The 21,808-nt window shown below is 41.1% G+C and overlaps 1 protein-coding gene and 1 non-coding gene across 2 annotated transcripts; both read right to left on the reverse strand.

Moving 5' to 3' along the window:
- Positions 1-6,639: 6,639 nt before the first annotated feature.
- Positions 6,640-6,745, reverse strand: LOC121998830. The gene has a single exon (XR_006116622.1). It is a non-coding gene; the product is annotated as a small nucleolar RNA R71 (small nucleolar RNA).
- Positions 6,746-17,871: 11,126 nt separating this feature from the next.
- On the reverse strand, positions 17,872-18,796 carry LOC121994732 (leucine-rich repeat extensin-like protein 3). Its single transcript, XM_042548670.1, has 2 exons — positions 18,404-18,796; positions 17,872-17,934 (listed from the first exon to the last, which is right to left on the reverse strand). Exons 1-2 carry the CDS (start codon positions 18,794-18,796, stop codon positions 17,872-17,874), a joined length of 456 nt encoding a protein of 151 aa, XP_042404604.1.
- Positions 18,797-21,808: the final 3,012 nt, after the last annotated feature.

Consider the following 21,808-nt stretch of genomic DNA (forward strand, 5'->3'; position numbering starts at 1 on the left):
CTTGTGAATAGCTTGATGCACTATCTCTCTTCAACCCTTTGAGCGAAATGTGGCAAAAGGAAAGAAAATCCATGGATTGACCTTGTCGTCTTTACCCTGTAAGAACTATGAGATCACTCCAAGGACACCTTTGACATCCAAGAGTCACAGACCAGATCAAATTTAGACGATTTGAGCTTTGTTCAATTATATCTTGGTTCACATGGTTTAGGGTTTCTATGGTTACATTAGATAATTTAGGTTTGGTTCAATTACTTCTTAATTCATATGGTTTAAGATTTTAAGGTTTTCAAGCTTGTTTGATAAGATAACCGAGCCGAGCTTAAAAATGAATCAAACTTTTGAAATGATTGTTCAAGCTTAGATTGATTTATTTTTTATGAGCTTGAGCTTGTTTGAAGCTTGACTTGAGCTTAGTTTGTTTAGATATTATCGAGCTCTTAATTCAAACTTAGCTTGAGCTTGGTTTGGAGCTTGGTTTGTTTAGATGCTATCGATGTCGCGCCCCAGGTAGTCCCTGCCAGAAGAAATTTTGGCAGCATCTTCCTTGTACGGGTGACAATATGAAACTTCCTACAATACCCTCAGGGCCACATATACCTCGGCCAACATGACTTGAACAATAACAATAAAGAAAATAAGCAAGCACCCATGCAGTTTAATAATAATAACTAAACTAAAACAACGATAAGGAAATCATCTCAAATATCCTACTCAACTACACCCATAAAACTCAAATCTTATATCCTACCCAACTACACCCATAAAACTCAAATCACCAGCATACATCCAAATGAAAACTCATCGACAATAAGGGATCCTACAAGATCCAAGTGCCAAAAGATATAAGTCTGAAAGTGTATACGATAACATAATAAGAAACCAAAAAGAAGATCTAAAATAGAAATCCTCGCAACCTGAAGGGGAAACTAGCGACTGGAACTCCTCCGGACAGCCTCAACCTGAAATGGTAATAACGGGGGGTGAGTCCAACACTCGGCGGATACCTAGTTGACATGCATAGTAAATAATAACCAACAGTAATAAATATGCGTATAGTCTTCAGAAGTAATGAAATAATGCAAAACTAAAGATAAAGGAGAAGTTGTACTCACCAGGACCTCCTATCAGGATAACAAGGTCGTCAGACCGAAAATACATGTCCCTGTATGCATGTCAATCATATGCATTCATCCAATATGCAGCAAACACAAGCAATAAATGCATCATGCATATGATATCAATGACATGTCCTGGTCACCCCTGACGCCAATCAGTCATCTCACACACGATGGTGAGACCGAGTGGGTAGGGCTGTGACAACCGTGCACTCTATCGTCACTACTCCTGATGAGTGACCGAGTGGATGGGATGCTGTCAGAGTACACCTATCATCCTACCCCAAATCATAAGTGGGGGAGCGCAATGCTCTCATCTCCCTGAGACAATCCAGAGGAGGGATCCCTACCGGCTACCACGCTGCGTCACACTACCCATGAGCGGACCAACGGAGCCAAACAGAACAACTTACTGCAACACACCTTGCCTGAATAAAAAACCACTAACCCATGAGTGGTTGTGTGTGCAGATTCATGTAACTAGCGATGTGCTCAACAATAATGAAGCAGACTATCGCGCAGCATGCAATCATGCGAGATGGTGCATGACACTAAGCATACAAATCCTGACCATATCTACCTCCATTAAACATGTACCAAAAATAAATGGATCAAATAAATAGATCTAGGTACACAGGTCAGATATGGTAAATGACTAGTCCGGTATATCACATGGCATGGTATGTCACTACCTCTATAACATAAATAATAACCAAGGGCATGAATGCTAAACAGGTAACAAATAAAACATGCTTGGAAACAAATAGTGGCATACTGATGCAGATATAAACATAATTATTACTACTTGTTAAAATCTACTAAACATATCAACAAGACATTATCTAAAAGATAAGTCAAGGTACCCACCTCAAAAAGTGGAGATCGTATCCGAAATAGACCCCACGTCGAGATGCTGTCTCGAATCAAAGCCTTGTATCAAACATATAATTTTAGCTAATTCTGATATGTATCCAGTAGCTAAATCAAATTCCTATTAAACCAAGAACCCTAATCCACATCACACTATTATCATCCTTTATAGAAATACAACAACATCAAGACTCACCCAAATCCGAATGATCTACCGGTGATCCACAATCGGAGACAACTTGCTGCCAGTAGACCTGACTGGAGCGAGGTTGGAGCTATGGATTTCCAAAACAATTTACCCTAAAGAACATCAATACATCCACAGCTAAGCATTAGATCCAATTACTAATGCATAACCATTAACCAACTACTCACCCCCAATCGACCCTTTTTTCCTGGTCGGAACAATCTCCTTTGGCTGTTACAAGGTGGACAGGAAGATTCTGGCCGACACAGAGGAAGAGGTTCGACACTAGATCTTAGGGTAGAAGACTTGCCGGAGAAGAAAAACAGGTGGTGGCTGGCCGGTGATACCCTCCCAATCCCTCCAAAACTCTGCGACAGTCGGTTGGAGGGAAGGCTAGGGCATAGGTAGAAACAGTGCTGCTCTGTTCGACGGTGGCGGATAGGGCACGACGTCAATGATCAGCCGATGGGAAGAGGGCTCGACTCCTTGCTCCTGTCCTACACCAACCCGAGCAGAGACGCGGTGGCGAGGAACCAAATCTAGGGCACGAGAGGAAACCTTCGCTTGGTTTTGCTCCCTACTCATCGGTGGCGATGAAGACACGGAGAAAGGGAATCAGGGTAGAGGCTAGGGCAGAAACGGGAAGAGATGGGGAAGATCTAGGGCTCAGGTTTGGCAGAGATGAAGAGGAGGGGAAGAAGAGGAGATCGGGAAACGAAGATGTGTCGGGCACGGCGTCAGGTAAGGGGAGAAGAAAAAGAAAAAGAAAAGGAAAAGAAAAAATAAAACTTTTCGTCGTTCAATGGGGTAGCCCAAACAGGCTTTCCGGGAGCCCAATATTTATACCCATAACCTATGCCATGCGGTCTCCGAAAATTTCCCAGAAAATTTCTAAAAATTTCGAAAAAATCTCTTATATGGTTATTCATCCTTTTCCGGTATTTTACATTCTCCCCCACTAATAAAAATTTGATCGCCAAATTTCATTATTTACCATCAACAAGTACTAACAAAGCTAAAAAATATCAATGCTGAATGGAAATATAACTCACATACCTCAAGTAAAACAGTGGGAGTATCGAGCTCGAATCGTATCCTCGAGCTCCCAAGTGACCTCCTCGTCTAAATGATGTTGTCATCTGACTTTAACTAGTCGGATAATCTTGTTCCACAACTGACGCTCTTTCTGGTCCAGAATCCGTACTGGAACCTCCTCATAGGTAGCGTTAGGCTAAAGGGAAACTAGTATATCAAATAGCACATGTGCTGGGTCAGCTACGTATCTCCTCAGCATATACACGTGGAATACGTCGTGAACGCCTGCCAGGGACGGTGGTAGTGCCAGACGATAAGCTACCGCTCTAATCTTCTCTAAGATCTGGAAAAGTCCAATGTAGCGTGGAGCTAGCTTACCTCTGAGGCCAAATCTCTTCACCCCTTTCGTGAGTGAGACTTGATGTGCATAGATTATATACACTTTTATACATACTTTGACGCACATCTACTTGTACTTCATGCGCATAATCTATGTTTATTGCACCCTATTTCATTATAATGTCATACTTCCATTATATTTTGTTCGGAGATCTACTCTTTGCTTGTTTTGATTGATAGGACATGATTTGGAGCAAAAACGGAGTTTAAATGAAGTCGAGAGCTTCTAGAGTGACACGAGCATGCAAAACTAAGTTTTCTTCATGTTCTGGCCATGTGGCACCCACACGGCCGTGTCAAGGCCGTGTGGGGGGCGTGTCAAGGCCGTGTGAACCTCACACGGCCGTGCGAAGGTCGTGTGGAACTTTCAGCACTGTAGACCAAAAGCAAAATGAACATAACTTTGTGCTTGGTTGGAGTTATGAGCTGTTCCAGATATCCAGATGTAGATAACTTCAAGATATACAACTCTTATGAAAACTTCATCCAGAGAAACCACGTCTTGAAGGTCTAAAATGCGTTTCTATGTGACACAGCCTTTGTACAGGGCCGTGTGGAATCCCTGCACTGCACACCAAGAGTAAAACAGGCATAACTTTGTGATACATTGGAGTTTTGGGCTGTTCTTTGAACCAATTTGTAGATAACTTCAGGATCTACAACTTTGATGAAGACTTAAACTAGAGACAATCCCATATTGATGGAGTAAAAGACGTTGCAATAAGACATGGCTATGCAGGGCCAATCAAGGGGGTGTGTGAGCCACATGGCCATGTCATGCAAGGGGGTGTGAGCTCCACATGGCCATGTAAGGTTTCCAGAGGCGAAAAATGACATGGCCGTGTGAGCCACATGGCCATGTAAGGTTTCCAAAGGAGAAGAATGACATGGCCGTGTAAGCCACACGGCCGTGTAAGGTTTCCAGAGGAGAAGAATGACAAGGCCGTGTGGATTTACACGGTCGTGCAAGGAGTACAGTGGCAGAGCCAGACATGGCTGTGTCTCACACACGGCTGTGTGAGATAGGCAGAGAGGGGAGTGAGCCAGGCCGTGTCCCACACACGGCCAGGTCCTGGGGTCGTGTGGCGCCCGATTTTCCCCCTCTATAAAGGTTTCTTCTTCATTTCAAAAGGGATCTTCTCCCTTTTGGGAGAAAGGAAGATTTGGGTGATTCCTTCCATTCTTGGGTGGATTTCGGGCGATCTAAGGGAAGATCTTCACCGATTCGACTCCAAGATCGAAGGATTGGATCCGAAGACCATTCTTCTCCGTAGATAAGTTTTCTTTCTCTCCTTTCTTGGATTTGAGGGTTTAGAAATGCTTATCGTCTTTGTTTCTTTCAGATTCTTTCTTTGATTTATGGAGTAGATATCTTGTTCTAGGATGGAGGGAGTATTTGTAAGGAAATCTTGATGTAAAACTCTTGTGGATATGCCAATTTTCCATTTCTATGATTTTGTCCTGTTTTGTATCTATTTGATCTTGTGTGGAATGTTGTGATTGTGCTTAATTATCATGCTTGATTGAATGTTTGGATATCTTGTGGATCTTGTAGAGGTAATTCTTCATTCGATTTTCTGAGGGATCTTCGTGACAGGAACATGCCTGTGTAAGGACGTTTGAGGGATTATCTTGAAGGGGAAATTAGATATTTCAAGAGGGTAGGATAGATTTATGCATTAATCTTTATATCTTGATGGGTTGATGAGTGATGGATTCTTATGTTGATTTTCCGAGGGACGCTCGTGACAGGCAAGCCCGTGTAAGGACTACATAGATTCATTCCTAATTGATCAATCTAGGTATAGATTTCAGTCCTAGGTCGGTTCTCTATTGCAAGAGAGAACCGATAACCTTCTACAAATGATGGATAATTGAGAAAAAGGATTTGGTAGATCGTTTATATTAAAGAACCTTACAAAGAAACCAAAACTCCTAGAATAACCCTTATCATTGCCTTTATTCTTGTTGCCTATTCTTTCATTCTTTTGTTTACTTTTCATTGTCACACCTAGACTTTGTTAATCCATTGATTTGTTGTCTAGCTAATTCATTTTGAGATATTCTTAGTGCTTATTCCAGTCCCTGCGGATACGATAATCTTTTATATTACTTGCGATATTTCCGTACACTTACGGAGAGACAACAAGTTTTTGGCCCCGTTGCCGGAGACTGCGCTATAACATTAGGGATTATCAATTGAGTTAGACTAGACATAACTTTTCTTTTCATTAGCATAATTGAAACTAATCTTTAGAATTCTGTTTTCATCATTTGCATATCTTTCTAATTCTTGATAATTTTTTTTTGTTGCAATTCTAATTCTAATTCTAACTTTGCATTCTTGATTTCTAGCACTCTAATCTAACTTTTCTCTGTTTTCTCTTTTGATCTAGTTTCTTTCTTTCTTTTTCTTTTGTAAACATATCTTGCAATCTTTAGCATATGAATTATTCTAGACATTTTTTTTTCCTTTTATCTTTTCTTTCTTGTTTTCATTATGCACTTTCTTTCTTGTTTTCATTATGCACTTTCTTTCTTGCAATTTTAATTCTGCATTGTTTTTCTTGCTTCTCATATTGCATTCTATTTCTTGTCTTTGATTCTTCAATTTTTTTCTTCTAATAATTTTTTCTTGAATATCCATGAGCACTAACATGTCAAGCAGGCCTATGAGAATTTTTTCTACACTCTTTTCTGCAAGATTTTTATCTCCCATTGTGTAACCTCAAATTGAAGCAGAAAGTTTCCAACTAGACCCAGAGTTAATTTTTATGATACAAGGTCACAAATTTGGAGGAGAAGTATCAGAAAGTCCTTATCTGCATCTTGAAACATTTTTAGAGATTTATGATATGGTAAAATGTGAAGGAGTATCAGCAGATGCAGTTCGATTGATGGCATTTCCTTTCAGTATCAAGGATAAAGTAAGAACTTGGTTATATTCTCTCCATCCTCAAAGTATCACAAGTTGGGAGCAATTGGAGAAGCAATTTCTGAATTATGTTTTCCCTCCAAGCAGAATAGTGTATATGAGGAATTACATAACAAATTTTGCTCAAGCATATGGAGAATCATTATTTGAAGCATGGGATAGATTTAAGAGTCTTCAAAGACAGTGTCCTCATCATGGTTTTGAAAAATGGTTGATTTTGCACATATTCTTGTTAGTTAGTGCCCTAGAGCCAATCATTTGATGATTGTTGTATGGACTCATTGTATCATATTCTTGTATATAAATAAAGACATTTGTTTTGGTTATTATACTTACTTGTATTGGTGCCAAATAACTAAGTATAATAGCGTCCTTAAGTAGAGGGTTCTTACCTATATCAATCGGTTAGTTGAACCGATAGTGAGATGATATAGGGAACACTACTCTTAATCATTCCTAGTCGAGTATTAACATTTAGGGACAATGTTAATGCGACGAGACTAGCATGTAGGTCAACTAGATGACTTGATCTCATAAGTCATGGATATAGAGATATCAAGTTGACACATCGGTATGCATTGGAGAATGTATACTGAATGACCCGCCATGAGAAAGTATCATGGATCGTTATATGAGTGTCATATACTTTCTCATGTGGCTATTAGTATGACTACTAGTCCTTGGACCTGAAGTCACCATGGTTCCCTACATAAGGAGTTATATACTTTGGCTTCATCAAACGTCACCCGTAACTGGGTGGAATATAAAGGCGATTACTAGGTATGTAACAAATTATGAGGAGGGATGTGAGTGATGTAGATAGGATCTATCCCTCCTATATGATGGGAGAGACATCGATATTCTTGATAGAGTGAGACCACTAAGTGTATGGTCATCCCCAAATGAGTCAATATAAGATATTGAGCTCATTTGATCGAGTGAGTCTACTTGGAGTTCAAGATTTAGATTGATTAGAGGATGACACGGTCTATGCCTCATATTGATCAATCTAGATGTCTAGTATAGAAGGACAATGTCATATATTGTGAGGAGTCACAATTAGTAGTCACAAGGTGATGTTGGATCTCAACATTCTTATAACTTGGGTAGTAATGATGTATTGCTAGATACCGCTCATTACTTATGCTTCTAAATTGGTTTAGGAGCATTGCCAACGTTATAAGAACCTATAGGGTCACACACAAAGGGCAATTAGATGGAGATTAGGTTCATTTGATGAACCTAAATGATTAGGTTCATATGATGAACTAAATTGGATTAAGAGTAATCCAAAGTAGGCTAATTGAGTTGGACTCAATTTGGTTCATGTGTTAAGTGAGTCTAATTTGGACTTAGACTCATTTAATCAATTTAATTCAATGAATAGAGATTCATTAAATTAAAATTGACTTGAACCAATGGTTAGATTAGATCAACCAAGGGAGAGAAGTGGTCAAGTTTGACTTGACTTGAGAGGAAGATGAAGGGTCAATTTTGACTTGACCATTTGCCACCTCATTGGTGAGTTGGCATTAAGTGGTCAAATGATGATGCTCCACATCATCATGGTTGCTTAAGTGGAATGCCACCTCATGGGAGTGACCAAGAGTTGTGACTCTTGGCATCCCATGGAGGTTACAATTCCCCTTAAAGTGGTCGGCCACTTTTGATGAGGAGTTAGTGCATTTTGTGTGCTAGTGTGAGTAACTCCATCATCTTCTTCCTCTCTAGTTTTCTTCTTGCTCTCCCTCTCCTCCATTACTGATCTCTAAGGTTTCTAGCACATCCTTAGAGGTTCTTCTCCATCTCTTACTTGTGTGGATACACATAGAGAAGTGTCTACTTTGACACTTTCGAGATCCGGCGAACCGAGGACGAGCGGGATTGCGAAGGGCTTCGCATCAAGGGTAAATTCCTTCTCCTTGTAGATCTAGTTTAGAACTAGTGTAAGAAACTCGTACTCGTAATGTTTTTCAAAATTTTAATCTTTGCACGGATCCGGTGGCTGGGGTTTCGGGGTTTCCGCACGCAAAAAGTGATTTTTGCAGTCCGAGAAACTCAACAGATTCTATGGGGGAATTTCTTTCTCAGACAAGAGTTTATTAGATTCATTAGCTAGAGGTTCTTTTATGGACAAAAGTGTAGATGAAGCATATATGTTAATCGATCAAGTGACATTGAACCTCCATGAATGGTCAAACATAAGTTGGATGAATTCTCCCTCAAACATGCAAGAAGTGCAAGCCATAAATGCCATAGATCCTGTCAAACAAATTGTAGCTCAACCATATATGAGTTTTGAAAATCACAAGTCACAGAACGGGGAGTTCAAACATTTAGGGGCAAAGATTGAAAGTATTGTTTCAAATTGGTTTAAAGAAGATCCCCCTCCTTCGCAGACAAGATCTAGTGAAAAGTGTGATGATGTTGGGTTGAGAATTAAAAAAAATCATGAAGAACTTCTGAAGAAGGACATGTTTAGAATTGAGGAGAAGAACATTAGAAGACCACAAAAACTCAGTTCCATTTCTCCAGGAAGTTCCCAAAGGCCACAAGTATCTTTCCCTCAACGATTGATCACACCAACACCAGATAAGCAAGTTGGACCCCCTCCAAAAGCTCAAAGGGAATTTTGGAAAAAGGAAGTTCAATCTTTCCCAGGACTCTCACTAAAGGTTCCTTTTCCACAAAGGTTAGTGGGGGTCAATGAAAATAAAGACTTCGGTAAATCCTGTGACACTAATATGGTTGAGTGCAGATTTTTGAATGTATATGAAGATGAGGACTCTTCAGATGAGGATTGTGAAGATAATGCAGTGGTAAATAAATTTTCGGATCTACCTCTAAATTTTATAGGGTGTTATAGTGACATTGAACTTTCAGATGATAAATGTGATGTGGTAGATCAACTTAAAACTGCAAGTGAAGTTATTGATCCTCTTGTTATTGATTCTCCTATTGAGGACATAGATGTTGGTTTATTTTTTGATGTTTGTGTTGATGATGTTGATATGGAACAATGTGTAGGGAGCTGTGTTGTGGAAGCAGCATCTCAAGAATCACCTCCTTTGTCCACACAATCCTTAGATGTTGTAAGAGTTGCAAGGATTGAGCATGTTGTGGACCAATGTGTAGGGACTCATGTAGATATGGTTGAGTCTCAAGAATCACCATCTTTGATATCGCCAACACCTGAGCCAAAGCTAGAACCATCATTTGATTCAGAGGAAATCACATCCACATGTTTAGAAATATCAGGTATTTCTCAGCAAAGCAAGGTTAGTATTTCTTGTGATCTTTTGGAAAATTTTATTGAGGTACCTATTATTGACTTTGTTGGATGTGATTCAATTTTTATTTCTTATTCTGCTTATCTTAAAATGGTTATGGCTCTATCTTATCTAATATGTTCGTGGGAGATTTGTATTTTCTTTGCATGTGCAGATTTCACTTGGGCTATTAATTGGAAGCTCACACTGAACCGTCTTTGACCACCCGAAAGAACTTCAAAGAAGACGAAGATGGAGAGAGCGTTACTTCACTTTTTAATGCTAATGTTGAAAGCTCCCTCCATAATAAGAGCCCTTGGTAGGAGGGTGTTGAAATATCTTACCCCTCCAAGAGCGAGATTTCGATAAATCTAATGAGGTGGTCGAGCTAATGACCTTAAACAAGCGCTTCTTGGGAGGCAACCTAAGTTCATTTTCCTTATTTTCTTTTATGTCTTTAGTTCTCTCTTTATAATAAACATGTATCCTCTACTTAATTTTTCTTGTCTATCTTATTGCTATAGAATTCAAAGTTGTGGAGGAATGTGAGTATTGGATGGAGGAGTATCTTTAAAAACATGAATGTCAACCATTTGGAGTTCATCACTTGGTAACTTCTCTTAAAATCTCCTCCACATTATTTTTAGTTTTCATTGGGACAATGAAAAGTTTAAGTCTGGGGGGATGCATTAGATGCATTTGAATTGCTTTGTTTGTTTTTTTTTTTATTTTTGCTTATGTCTTGCATTTTGTTTTGATTTCCTGTGGCATTCATCTTGAGAACATCAAACTTTATTTATATGCTTTCTTGTCTTTAAGTAAAAATGTTAGCACGCTCATTATCTAGATTCATGATGTTTTAAGTGATGCTAGTAGTATGCTTAATGTACTTCTTTTCTCTATCTTGAGTACCTTGAATTGAGCTAAGTATCGATTAGAAATAAGTTTTAGTCATGGCCTAACCTTAAGGATCTTACTTTCATTACACTTTGACTTGATGCTTGAATAGTTGATATCATTGAAATAGTCATAATTCATCTTGTTTGTTTAGTACTTGGTTTCCATGGTGATTTCTCAAACTTCCTTTTGGTTACTAGATGAGGCTCAACTCATGTAAGCTCATTTGGGAAAAATAAAATATCCCAACATTTGTGCTAAAAGTACATTTGTGAATAAGATTTGCACAATGCAAACACTTATGAAAAAAAAAAAAGGCAAAGGAAAAAAAAATGAATAAGGGATATAAAAAACAGTTGTCGTGAGTGGAATCTAGTAAGTCACCCCTTTGAGACTGAGTTAGGTTACTGGAGAAATGACTGCTTAGCTTCTCTTGAGATTGAGCACGCCTTTGAGACCTTGGATTGATTGAGAAATATGAACCAAGTGTGTGGCAAGTAAGTGTCTATCACTGGTTACTTGTGTATCACTGGAAACATTAGGAATTCAAACTTGATGATGATTTGACTAGGACATAGATTGAAACTTGAAGAGTTTTGAGTTACTTATTTGCACCGTGCACAAGAGACTTATGCTTATGTCATACTAGGTTTAATCCTCTCCAAGATCTAGAAAGGTCCAATGTAGCGTGGAGATAGCTTACCTCTGAGGCCAAATCTCTTCACCCATTTCGTGGGTGAGACTGGCAGAAATACATGGTCACCAGTAGAAAACTCCAGGGGTCTCCATCTTCGATCAGCATAACTTTTCTGGCGGTCCTGCGCCTCTGACATCCTCCGTCTGATAGTACTGACCAACTTTGCCTCCTGCTGAGCTCTATGAGGCCCTAGCAGCTGGGCCTCCCCAACCTCCTCCCAAAGGGTGGGTGTCCGATAAGACCTACCATACAACGCTTTAAACGGTGCCATCTGGATACCCAAATGAAAGCTGTTGTTATAGGCGAACTCTACCAATGGCAAATGGTCCTCCCAACTACCTCTGAAATCCAATACACAAGATCTCAGCAAGCCCTCTAGAGTTTGAATGGTCCGCTCTGATTGTCTATCTGTCTGCGAATGGAAGGCTGTACTGAAACAGAGCTGAGTGCCCAAGGCCTCCTGCAAACTCTGCCAGAATCGGGACATGAACAGTGGGTCTCTATCTGAAATAATACTCAAAAGAACTCCATGTAATCTGATGATCTCTCGGCAATTCAGATCTGCCAATCGATCCAGGGAATCAGCCTTCCAGATCGCTAAGAAGTGCGCCGATTTGGTTAATCGATCAACGATTACCCAAATCATGTCATGGCCTCGTCGTGTCCTAGGCAAACCCACCACAAAATCCATGGTAATGTGTTCCCATTTTCACTCAGGAATAGGAATCCGCTGAAGTAATCCAATAGGTTTTTGGTGCTCAGCCTTCACCTGATGTTAGACTAGACATCTAGCTACAAATTCCATGATGTCTTTCTTCATGTCGTTCCACCAATAAGAACGCCTCAAATCTCAATACATGCGGGTCCCGTCTGGATGGATCGTAAATTGAGAATGATGAACCTCCTGAAGTAGCTCCTACAAGACCGAATGAGACTAAGGTACGCATAATCTATCTCGAAAATATATAATACCCTCCTCATCTCGTGTGAACTCGGTCTGCTGCCCGGAAGCTAACTGGCTGCCAATGGACTATAAGTATTGATCATTGGCCTGACCTCTCGGATCCTTGTCTTGATCGATGACTAAGCAACCATGGTAACCAATATACCCTGCTCTGTCCGTCCCTACTCCAGAAGGTCCAACTCGGAGAAACCCTGAATCAAGTCCGTGACTGAAGCATGGTGGCAAGCTAAAGTCCCTCTGGACTTCCTACTGAGTACATTAGCAACCACATTAGCTCACCCCGGGTGGTAGCTAATGGTACAATCATAATCCTTCAGGAACTCCATCCATCTCCTCTATCGGAGATTGAGTTCCTTCTGAGTGAAAATATATTTGAGACTCTTATGATCTGTAAGAATCTCAAAGGTAATGTCGTACAGATGATGCCACCAAATCTTCAAAGCAAATATAATGGCGGCCAGCTCCAGATCATGAACTGGGTAGTTATTCTCATTCTCCTTCAACTATCGAGAAGCATAGGAGACTATCCTGCCGTGTTGCATCAGAACAGCGCCCAAACCCCTGCGGTAAAATCAAAACTGGAGCCGACACTAATCTTCACTTCAGCTCCTGGAAGATAGTCTCGCAGGCCTCGGACCACGTGAACTTCATGCCTTTCCTGGTCAGGCATGTCAGTGGCATAGCAATATGGGAGAAACCCTCGACAAAACGTTTGTAATATCCTACCAGTCCCAAGAAACTGTGAATCTCCTATACCGATTTCGGCTGTTCCCAGCTGGTGATAGCCTCGATCTTCTGAGGGTCTATTGAAATACCTCTGGTAAAGATCACGTGTCCCAGAAAATTGACTAAAGATGGCCAGAAGGCACACTTGCTGAACTTCGCGTATAGCTGATGTCGTCGAAGAGTCTCCAAGACTGTGCGAAGATGCTTCGCATGTTCCTCGGAACGTGAGTAGACGAATATGTCATTGTTGAAAACGATAACAAACTGATCAAGATACTCCAGGAAGACGCGGTTCATCAGATCCATAAATACCGCTGGAGCATTGGTAAGCCCAAATGATATTACCAAAAACTCATAATGGTCGTATCTGGTACGGAATGTTGTCTTTTGAATATCAGATTCTTTGACTCTCAGCTAATGATATCCGGACCACAGATCAATTTTAGAATACACTGATGTACCTCTGAGTTGATCAAACAAATCCTCAATCCGTGGTAAGGGGTACTTATTCCTGACGGTCACTGCATTCAGCTGTCTGTAATCGATGCACAACCTCAGAGTATCATCCTTTTTCTTGACGAACAATTACCGAAGAACCCCACGGAGAAGTACTAGGGCGTATAAATCCCCTGTCTAAAAGCTCCTAGAGTTGAACCTTCAGCTCATTCAACTCTTTTGGTGTCATACGGTATGGAGCTTTCGATGCTGGTGCGGTCCTCGGAATCAGCTCAATAGTAAACTCCACTTACCTTCTAGGAGGCAAACCTGGTAGCTCCTCCAGAAATACATCCAGATACTCTCGGACTACTGGAATGTCGAAAAGTTGAGAACTACTACCATCTTCAGTACGAATCAAAGATAACAGAAAACTTTGACAACCATGTGACAGCAGCTTCTGAGCCTGAATCGCCGAAATAGTCGATATGTCATCGTCTCTGATGCTAGTGAAATCCCACGAGGGTTGGTTCGGAGGCCGGAATGTGACCACCCTCATCTAGCAATCAACAGTGGCATGATATGTTGACAGCCAATTCATGTCAGGAATAATATCAAATTCGACCATTTCCAGTACTAAAAGATCTACCATAAGTATCATGTTGCCAAAATCTAACGGGCAACCTCTGACCTCCTGGGTGACGTCCAAAGTATCACCGGATGGTAGAGAGACGGTTGTTGGTTGCTACTCGGAATACTGCCCTAGTTCCCTTGTACAAAAATTTATACAAGCATAGAACTATCCTAGCTACCCATGTGTTCTACTAAAGTTAAATTTGGATTGCAAACGATACTTAACATTATTAATCCAAAATTTTCCTTTAGGAGTTAAACTTGAATTGGGAACGAAATTTAACATTCTTATTTCAAGTTCAACCGATGTGATCTTCCTAAGTTAAACCATATTACAGAAGTTGATCAAATATCTATTTCAAGGATCGACTTTCAGGTCAAACATGATGAGGCACTAGGCCTTCTTGGGTATGGGATCATCCACCATTGCCTAGATAAAGCCTTTCAAAGAAATCGGATATTTAAACTTCTCACAGTAAACAAGGTTTAACAATAGAGACCTCAATAGAAACACATTATCGAAACATGAAATTGAAATGAAAATCAATAACAAAAATGATAATTAAAATCGATAACCTCTTGTATTTGGTTTTACAAGATCTATACAAAAGGATGCACTAGTTATGATGCGGAAACTTATAACTATTTATACCTCTTGTAACTTATAGACCTCTTGATCTTTTATTGTATTCCTCTTCTTATCTCGGATATCATGTGGGCGACGATCTACCAAGACGAGAATCCACCCAAGCCTTCTTCTTCCTTTCATGTTTTGGCCACCAACTTTCTCTAAGAGATGATGAAGTTCGACCACCAACTTTCCTCCAATAGATGCTAGACAAGAGAACCTCCTTCTCTTCTTCTCCTTCAAGCAACCGGCCATCAATGGATCTCCGCACCAATTATGTCGCCAGCCACCAAGAGGGAAAACAAAGGAGAAGAGAGAAAGAGTAAGGGTCGGCCACCACCAAGGAAGAGAGGAGAGGAATAGAAGATGTATTGTTGTGAGGTGAGACACCTCTATCCTCTCTTTTATATTCCTTGGTCTTGAAAAATAAGGAAAGTTTTAAACATAATTAAAATTTCCTTATATTCCTTGCCAATGACTAAAAAGGAAAGTTTTAAAATAAAAAATTAAAACTTCCTTTTCTTCTTGTCATAGTCGGCCACATGCTTATTCTCCAAGCAAGGAAAGATTTTAAACAAAAATTAAAATCTCTCTTTTAAAAATCCCTTTTGTGGATAGTTCTAAAAGGAATGTTTTATAAATTAAAATCTCTCTCTTTTAAATCCTTTTATGGATATCTATAAAAGATAAGATTTAAAATAAAACATGGTTTCAAGAAAGAAAAGTTTTATCAAAAATTAAAATCTTTCTTTCATATTATAGATAACTACAAATAAGGAAAGATTTCAAATCTCTCTTTTATTTCTTTGTAGAAAGTTATAAAAGGAAAGATTTTAAAAATTTAAACCTCTCTTTTAAAACCAACATAAAAGGAAAGTTTTCAACAAAATAAAAACTTCCTTTATTTCCTCTTATGACCGATCTAAAAAATGAAAGTTTTATATTAAAATCATCCTTTTAAATCCTTTTAATAGATCTCTATAAAAGGAAAGATTTTACAAAATAAAACTTCCTTTTGAATTCAATGTGGTCAGCCACCCTTGCTTGGGCTCCAAGCTAGGCCCAGCCACAACTTGAACCCATCTAACCTTGGTTTGGTCGGCCCTAGCTTGGGCTCCAAGCTTGGCTTGGCCGGCCACCTTAGGTGGGTAAGAAGTTAGGTTTGGGTGGATATAAGACCTTATCAATAAGAGGCTACAATAGGGACCGAGAGGAGGAATTGGTTTTGGTCTCTCGATGAGCTTGAGCTTCCCGTGTTCTCCCCGAACACCCAACTCAAGTTCATCAATAATATCTCATTCCACTAAAGAGTTATTATTGCACTACCGCACCAATCCCATATTACTATATGGGCTCCTTCTTATGATGAGTGTGTTAGTCTCCCTGTGTTTAAGATATTGAATGTCCACTAATTAAATGAGTTACTGACAACTCACTTAATTAATATCTAGCTCCAAGAGTAGTACCACTCAACCTTATCATCATGTCAGACTAAGTCCACCTGTAGGGTTTACATAACAATCTTTATAAGCTCCTCAAGGGGACATCATCAACCTAGATTACTAGGACACAGTTTCATTCTATAATCAACAGCATACCATATAAATAATATTATTTCCCAATTTATCGAGCCTATTGATTTAACGAGCTAAATCGCACCCTTTGATAAATCAAAGAAATAAATACTAAGTATATGTGCTTGTTATTTTATCATGATTAAGAGTACACACTTCCATAATAACAGAGGTATTGTTCTTTTATATAGTCAGTATAAAAAGATACTACCTCAATTGGTCCAGCTCAATACACTCATAGTGTACTAGTGTAATTTATAAGTCAAGATAAACTAATACCTAATTACACTACAACCACTCCAATGGTTTGTCTCATTTCATCTTGGTTGTGAGCAACTGTTTATAATTTATAAGGAACTGATAACATGAACTTCTGTGTGTCTCCTCATACCATGTTATCTTCAATATAAATTCAATGGACAACTACACTTGGCATAAATGTAGACATTTGACCAATGTGATTCTTAAATGTTTATACAAAAAACTATACTTTTAGTATACACTCTAACAACAGTCAGTCGTTGTGGTCTGAAAGTGGGTAATCTACCAATCTCTCTCATAAAGGTATGGGATATAAAAGAATGTGAGCTACCAGTATCTATCAGCATATCAGTAGATAATGCATAAATGAAAATCGTGCCATGGAAAACGGATCCGTCGGCCCGCTGTGCATCCTCTCTGGTAATCGCGTGTATCCGTCTAGTCTCTGGCGGAGGTGGAGATGGTAACGCTGCCAACGGCTGCTGCATCTAGGCAGGAGCCGGCCACTGAGGCGGTGCTGGATATGGGGCCAGAGGTGGAAGAGAGGACTGCGACTGATACTGTACTGGTAGCTGGGACTACATCTATCACTGAACCAGCGGCTGGGGCTGCAGATACTAGACTAGGGGCTAAGGTTGCAACTGATATGGAGATCCCACAACAGAACTCTATGGTACTATAAGGGCACTGGGGTGCTCCTATCCATACATGCCATAAGCAGTTGCTGCCGGGAGAGCTATCCTCTGCTGGCTATGCGAAGATTGGACTCTCCACCCTCCTCGATAAGTCCCTGTCTAACTGGGTTGTCCTCCATGACCAGACACTCCGGAAGTCATATGCTGAGCCTTCAGCAAACAATCTCGGCTCAGGTGCCCGGGCAGTTTGCAATAATAGAAAATCGACTGTCCCAGGGAGCAAACTATGGTGAGGTGATCTCTGGACCCACATTTGGTGCAGTGAGTGTCGCTGGCGGGCTATTTCCGGTTCTGCTGAGAAGACTGGGAACGTCCTGATGAAGATCGCCCTGACTTCTGAGGCTGCCCCGAAGCCCCAGAAGTACCCAGACCTGGCCGACTGCGACCACTCTGCTGTTGTTCGGTTGCCTGTGCATGCTGGATCTGTCCTGATGTCTGACCCGTCTGCTTCCTTTTCCTGTCCGGAAACGCTCTCTGCTGAGCTAACTCAATCATGAGGGCTCTGTCCAATGTCTCTAAATAGGATGAACTCCCAAAATCGGCAAGCTTTACATGTAAATGTCCATCCAGTCCCTGGATAAACTGAAGCATGCGGGATCTGTCCTCAGCAACTAATTCCGGACAAAACCTGGTCAATCAGTTAAACTCAGCATTGTACTCTGTCACGGTACGATGGTTCTGCCGAAGGTTCAGAAAATCCTACCAACGAGTCGTCTGATATGCCAGAGACGAGTACCGGCTCTCAAAAGCCTCTCTGAATCTTGCCCAGGTGATGTTCTGCTCGCCTAGGATGGAGCGTTGCGTATCCCACCAGATATCGGCCTCATCCCGTAAATGGAAAGCAGCCAGCTCTGCTTTCTCCCACTTGGAGCAAGTCATGTAGAAGAAGGTCCGCTCTACGGTCTCTATCCAGGACTGGGCCACACTTGGATTGGTCTCTTCGCGGAAAAGGGTGAATTGACTTTTCATCGACTGTGCCAAAGCTGGGATCCGAGCTCGTGCCGCAACTATATCAATCAGGTGAGTAGGAACTGCTGCGGGAACTGACGGAACCACTAGAGCTGGTACTACAAGTGGTACCGTTGGATAGGCCATGGGAGGAATCCCCGGTGCTGCTGCATAGGCTGGGGTAGGTGCCACTAGTGGCACTACAGGGTCAGCATAGGTGGGCGCGGTTGGAGGTACGGTGGGGGGTGGTACCGGAGGTGGAGCAACTGCTGCTGCTGGTGCGGGTGCCGAGTGTGCAGTAGGCACCAATGGCGGTGGTGCCTGGTATGCCACAGGGGGCACCGCTGGTGGCACTGTGAATACCGTAGGAGTGGGTACAATAGGTACGATCGAGGTAGGTACCTCTGAAACCATCAGAGTCTGAGAACCCGACGCGTCTGCAGTACCATGCAAAGTCTGTCCCTGACCAGCAGGCTCAACCCTAGTAAATGTCTCTGGCGACTCTGTTGCCAGGGACTCCAACATCCTCTTACGTGGTCGTCCTGCACCACGTCTCGGCACGGGAGCACGTGCACCTCGCCTCATATCTGTTAAATTATGACGCAGATATTACTTCCTGTATCAAAATTATAAAAGTCAACATTTTACCAAATTACTGTCTAGAGATGTTCCGTCGCTATCCAGACCCCTTTATGACCTCGGAAATTTTAAAACGAGAAAAATCGACGGAAATTCATACAAATCGAAAATGGAATTCCAAAACATGAACATAACAGAAATCCATACAAATCTGAAAATGGCCAGTTTGACTTGCAAACCTAGCTCTGATACCAAATAAATTAGTATCAGATTAACACGCAAAACCAAAATACGAAAACCTAGAATCCGAAACCTGGCTCTAATACCAAAAATATTGGTATAAGATTAACTCAAAAATCTAGAACACAAATATCCGAAACACGAAAAATAGGTATCGTAAACCTGCTCTGATACCAAAAATATTGTAACGCCCCAGGTAGTCCCTGCCAGAAGACATTTCGACAACATCTCCCCTGTACAGGTGACAATATGAAACTTCCTACAATGCCCTCAGGGCCACATATACCTCGGCCAACACGGCCGGAACAATAACAATAAAGAAAATAAGCAAGCACCCACGCAGTTTAATAATAATAACTAAACTAAAACAACGATAAGGAAATCATCTCAAAATCCAACTCAACTACACTCATAAAACTCAAATCTTATAACCTACTCAACTACACCCATAAAACTCAAATCACCAGCATACATCCAAATGAAAACTCATTGACAATAAGGGATCCTACAAGATCCAAGTGCCAAAAGATACAAGTCTGAAAATGTATATGATAACATAATAAGAAACTAAAAAGAAGATCCAAAACAGAAATCCTCGCAACCTGAAGGAGAAACTAGCGACTGGAACTCCTCCGGACAGCCTCAACCTGAAATGGTAATAACGGGGGATGAGTTCAACACTCATCGGATACCTACTTGACATGCATAGTAAATAATAACCAGCAGTAATAAATATGCGTACAGTCTCCAGAAGTAATCAAACAATGCAAAACTGAACATAAAGGAGAAGCTGAACTCACCAGGACCTCCTATCAGGATAACAAGGTCGTCAGACCGAAAATACATGTCCCTGTATGCATGTCAATCTTATGCATCCATTCAATATGTAGCAAACAAAGTGCAGCAAACACAAGCAATAAATGCATCATGCATATGATGCCAATGACATGTCCTGGTCACCCCTAACGCCAGTTAACCATCTCACACATGATGGTGAGACCGAGTGGGTAGGGCTGTGACAACCGTGCACTCTGTCGTCACTGCTCTTGATGAGTGACCGAGTGGACGGGATGTTGTCGGAGTACACCTATCCTCCTACCCCAAATCATAAGTGGGGAAGTGCAATGCTCTCATCTCCTTGAGACAATCCAGAGGAGGGATCCCTGCCGGTTACCATGCTGTGTCACACTACCCATGAGCGGACCAACGAAGCCAAACAGAGCAACCTACTGCAACACACCTTGCCTGAATAAAAAACCACTAACCTATGAGTGGTTGTGTGTGCAGATCCATGTAACTGGCGATGTGCTCAACAATAATGGAGCAAACTATCACACAGCATGCAATCATGCGAGATGGTGTATGACACTAAGCATACAAATCCTAATCATATCTACCTCCATAAAACATGTACCAAAAATAAATGGATCAAATAAACAGATCTAGGTACACAGGTCAGATATGGTAAATGACTAGTCCGGTATATCACATGGCATGGTATGTCACTACCTCTATAACATAAATAATAACCAAGGGCATGAATGCTAAATAGGTAACAAAAAAAATATGCTCGAAAATAAATAGTGGCATACCGATGCAAATATAAACATAATTATTACTACTTGTTAAAATTTACTAAGCATATCAACAAGACATTATCTAAAAGATAAGTCAAGGTACCCGCCTCAAAAAGTGGAGATCGTATCCAAAATAGACCCCACATCGAGATGTCATCTCAAATCAAAGCCCTGTATCAAACATTTAATTTTAGCTAATTCTGATATGTATCCAGTAGCTAAATCAAATTCCTATTAAACCAAGAACCCTAATCCACATCACACTATTATCATCCTTTATAGAAATACAACAACATCAAGACTCACCCAAATCCGGATGATCTGCCGGTGATCCACAGTCGGAGACAACTTGCTTCCAGTAGACCTGACTAGAGTGAGGTTGGAGTTATGGATTTCCAAAACAATTTACCCTAAAGAACATCAATACATCCACAGCTAAGCATTAGATCCAATTACTAATGCATAACCACTAAACCAACTACTTACCCCCAATCGACCCTTTTTTCCTAGCCGAAACAATCTTTTTTGGATGGTACAAGGTGGGCAGGAAGATTCTGGCCGAAACAGAGGAAGAGGTCCGGCACTAGATCTTAGGGTAGAAGACTCGCCGGAGAAGAAAAACAGGTGGTGGTTGGCCGATGATACCCTCCCAATCCCTCCAAAACTCTGCGGCGGTCGACTGGAGGGAAGGCTAGGGCATGGGTAGAAATGGTGTTGCTCCGTTCGACGGCAGCGGATAGGGCATGACGTCGACGATCAGCCGATGGGAAGAGGGCTCGGCTCCTTGCTCTTGTCTGACACCAACCCGAGCAGAGACGCGGCGGCGAGGAATCAAATCTAGGGCATGAAAGGAAACCTTCGCTTGGTTTTGCTCCCTGCTCATTGGTGGCGATGAAGACGCGGAGAAAGGGAATCAGGGCAGAGGCTAGGGCAGAAACGGAAAGAGATGGGGAAGATCTAGGGCTCGGGTTCGGCGGAGATGAAGAGGAGGGGAAGAAGAGGAGATCGAGAAACGAAGAGGTGTCGGGCACGGCGTGAGGGGAGAAGAAAAAGAAAAATAAAAGGAAAAGGAAAAATAAAACTTTTCCTCGTTCAATGGGGTAGCCTAAACAGGCTTTCCGGGGGCCCAATATTTATCCCC

The sequence above is a fragment of the Zingiber officinale genome, chromosome 6A (assembly GCF_018446385.1).
Source record: "Zingiber officinale cultivar Zhangliang chromosome 6A, Zo_v1.1, whole genome shotgun sequence".
NCBI classification, from domain to species: Eukaryota; Viridiplantae; Streptophyta; class Magnoliopsida; order Zingiberales; family Zingiberaceae; genus Zingiber; species Zingiber officinale.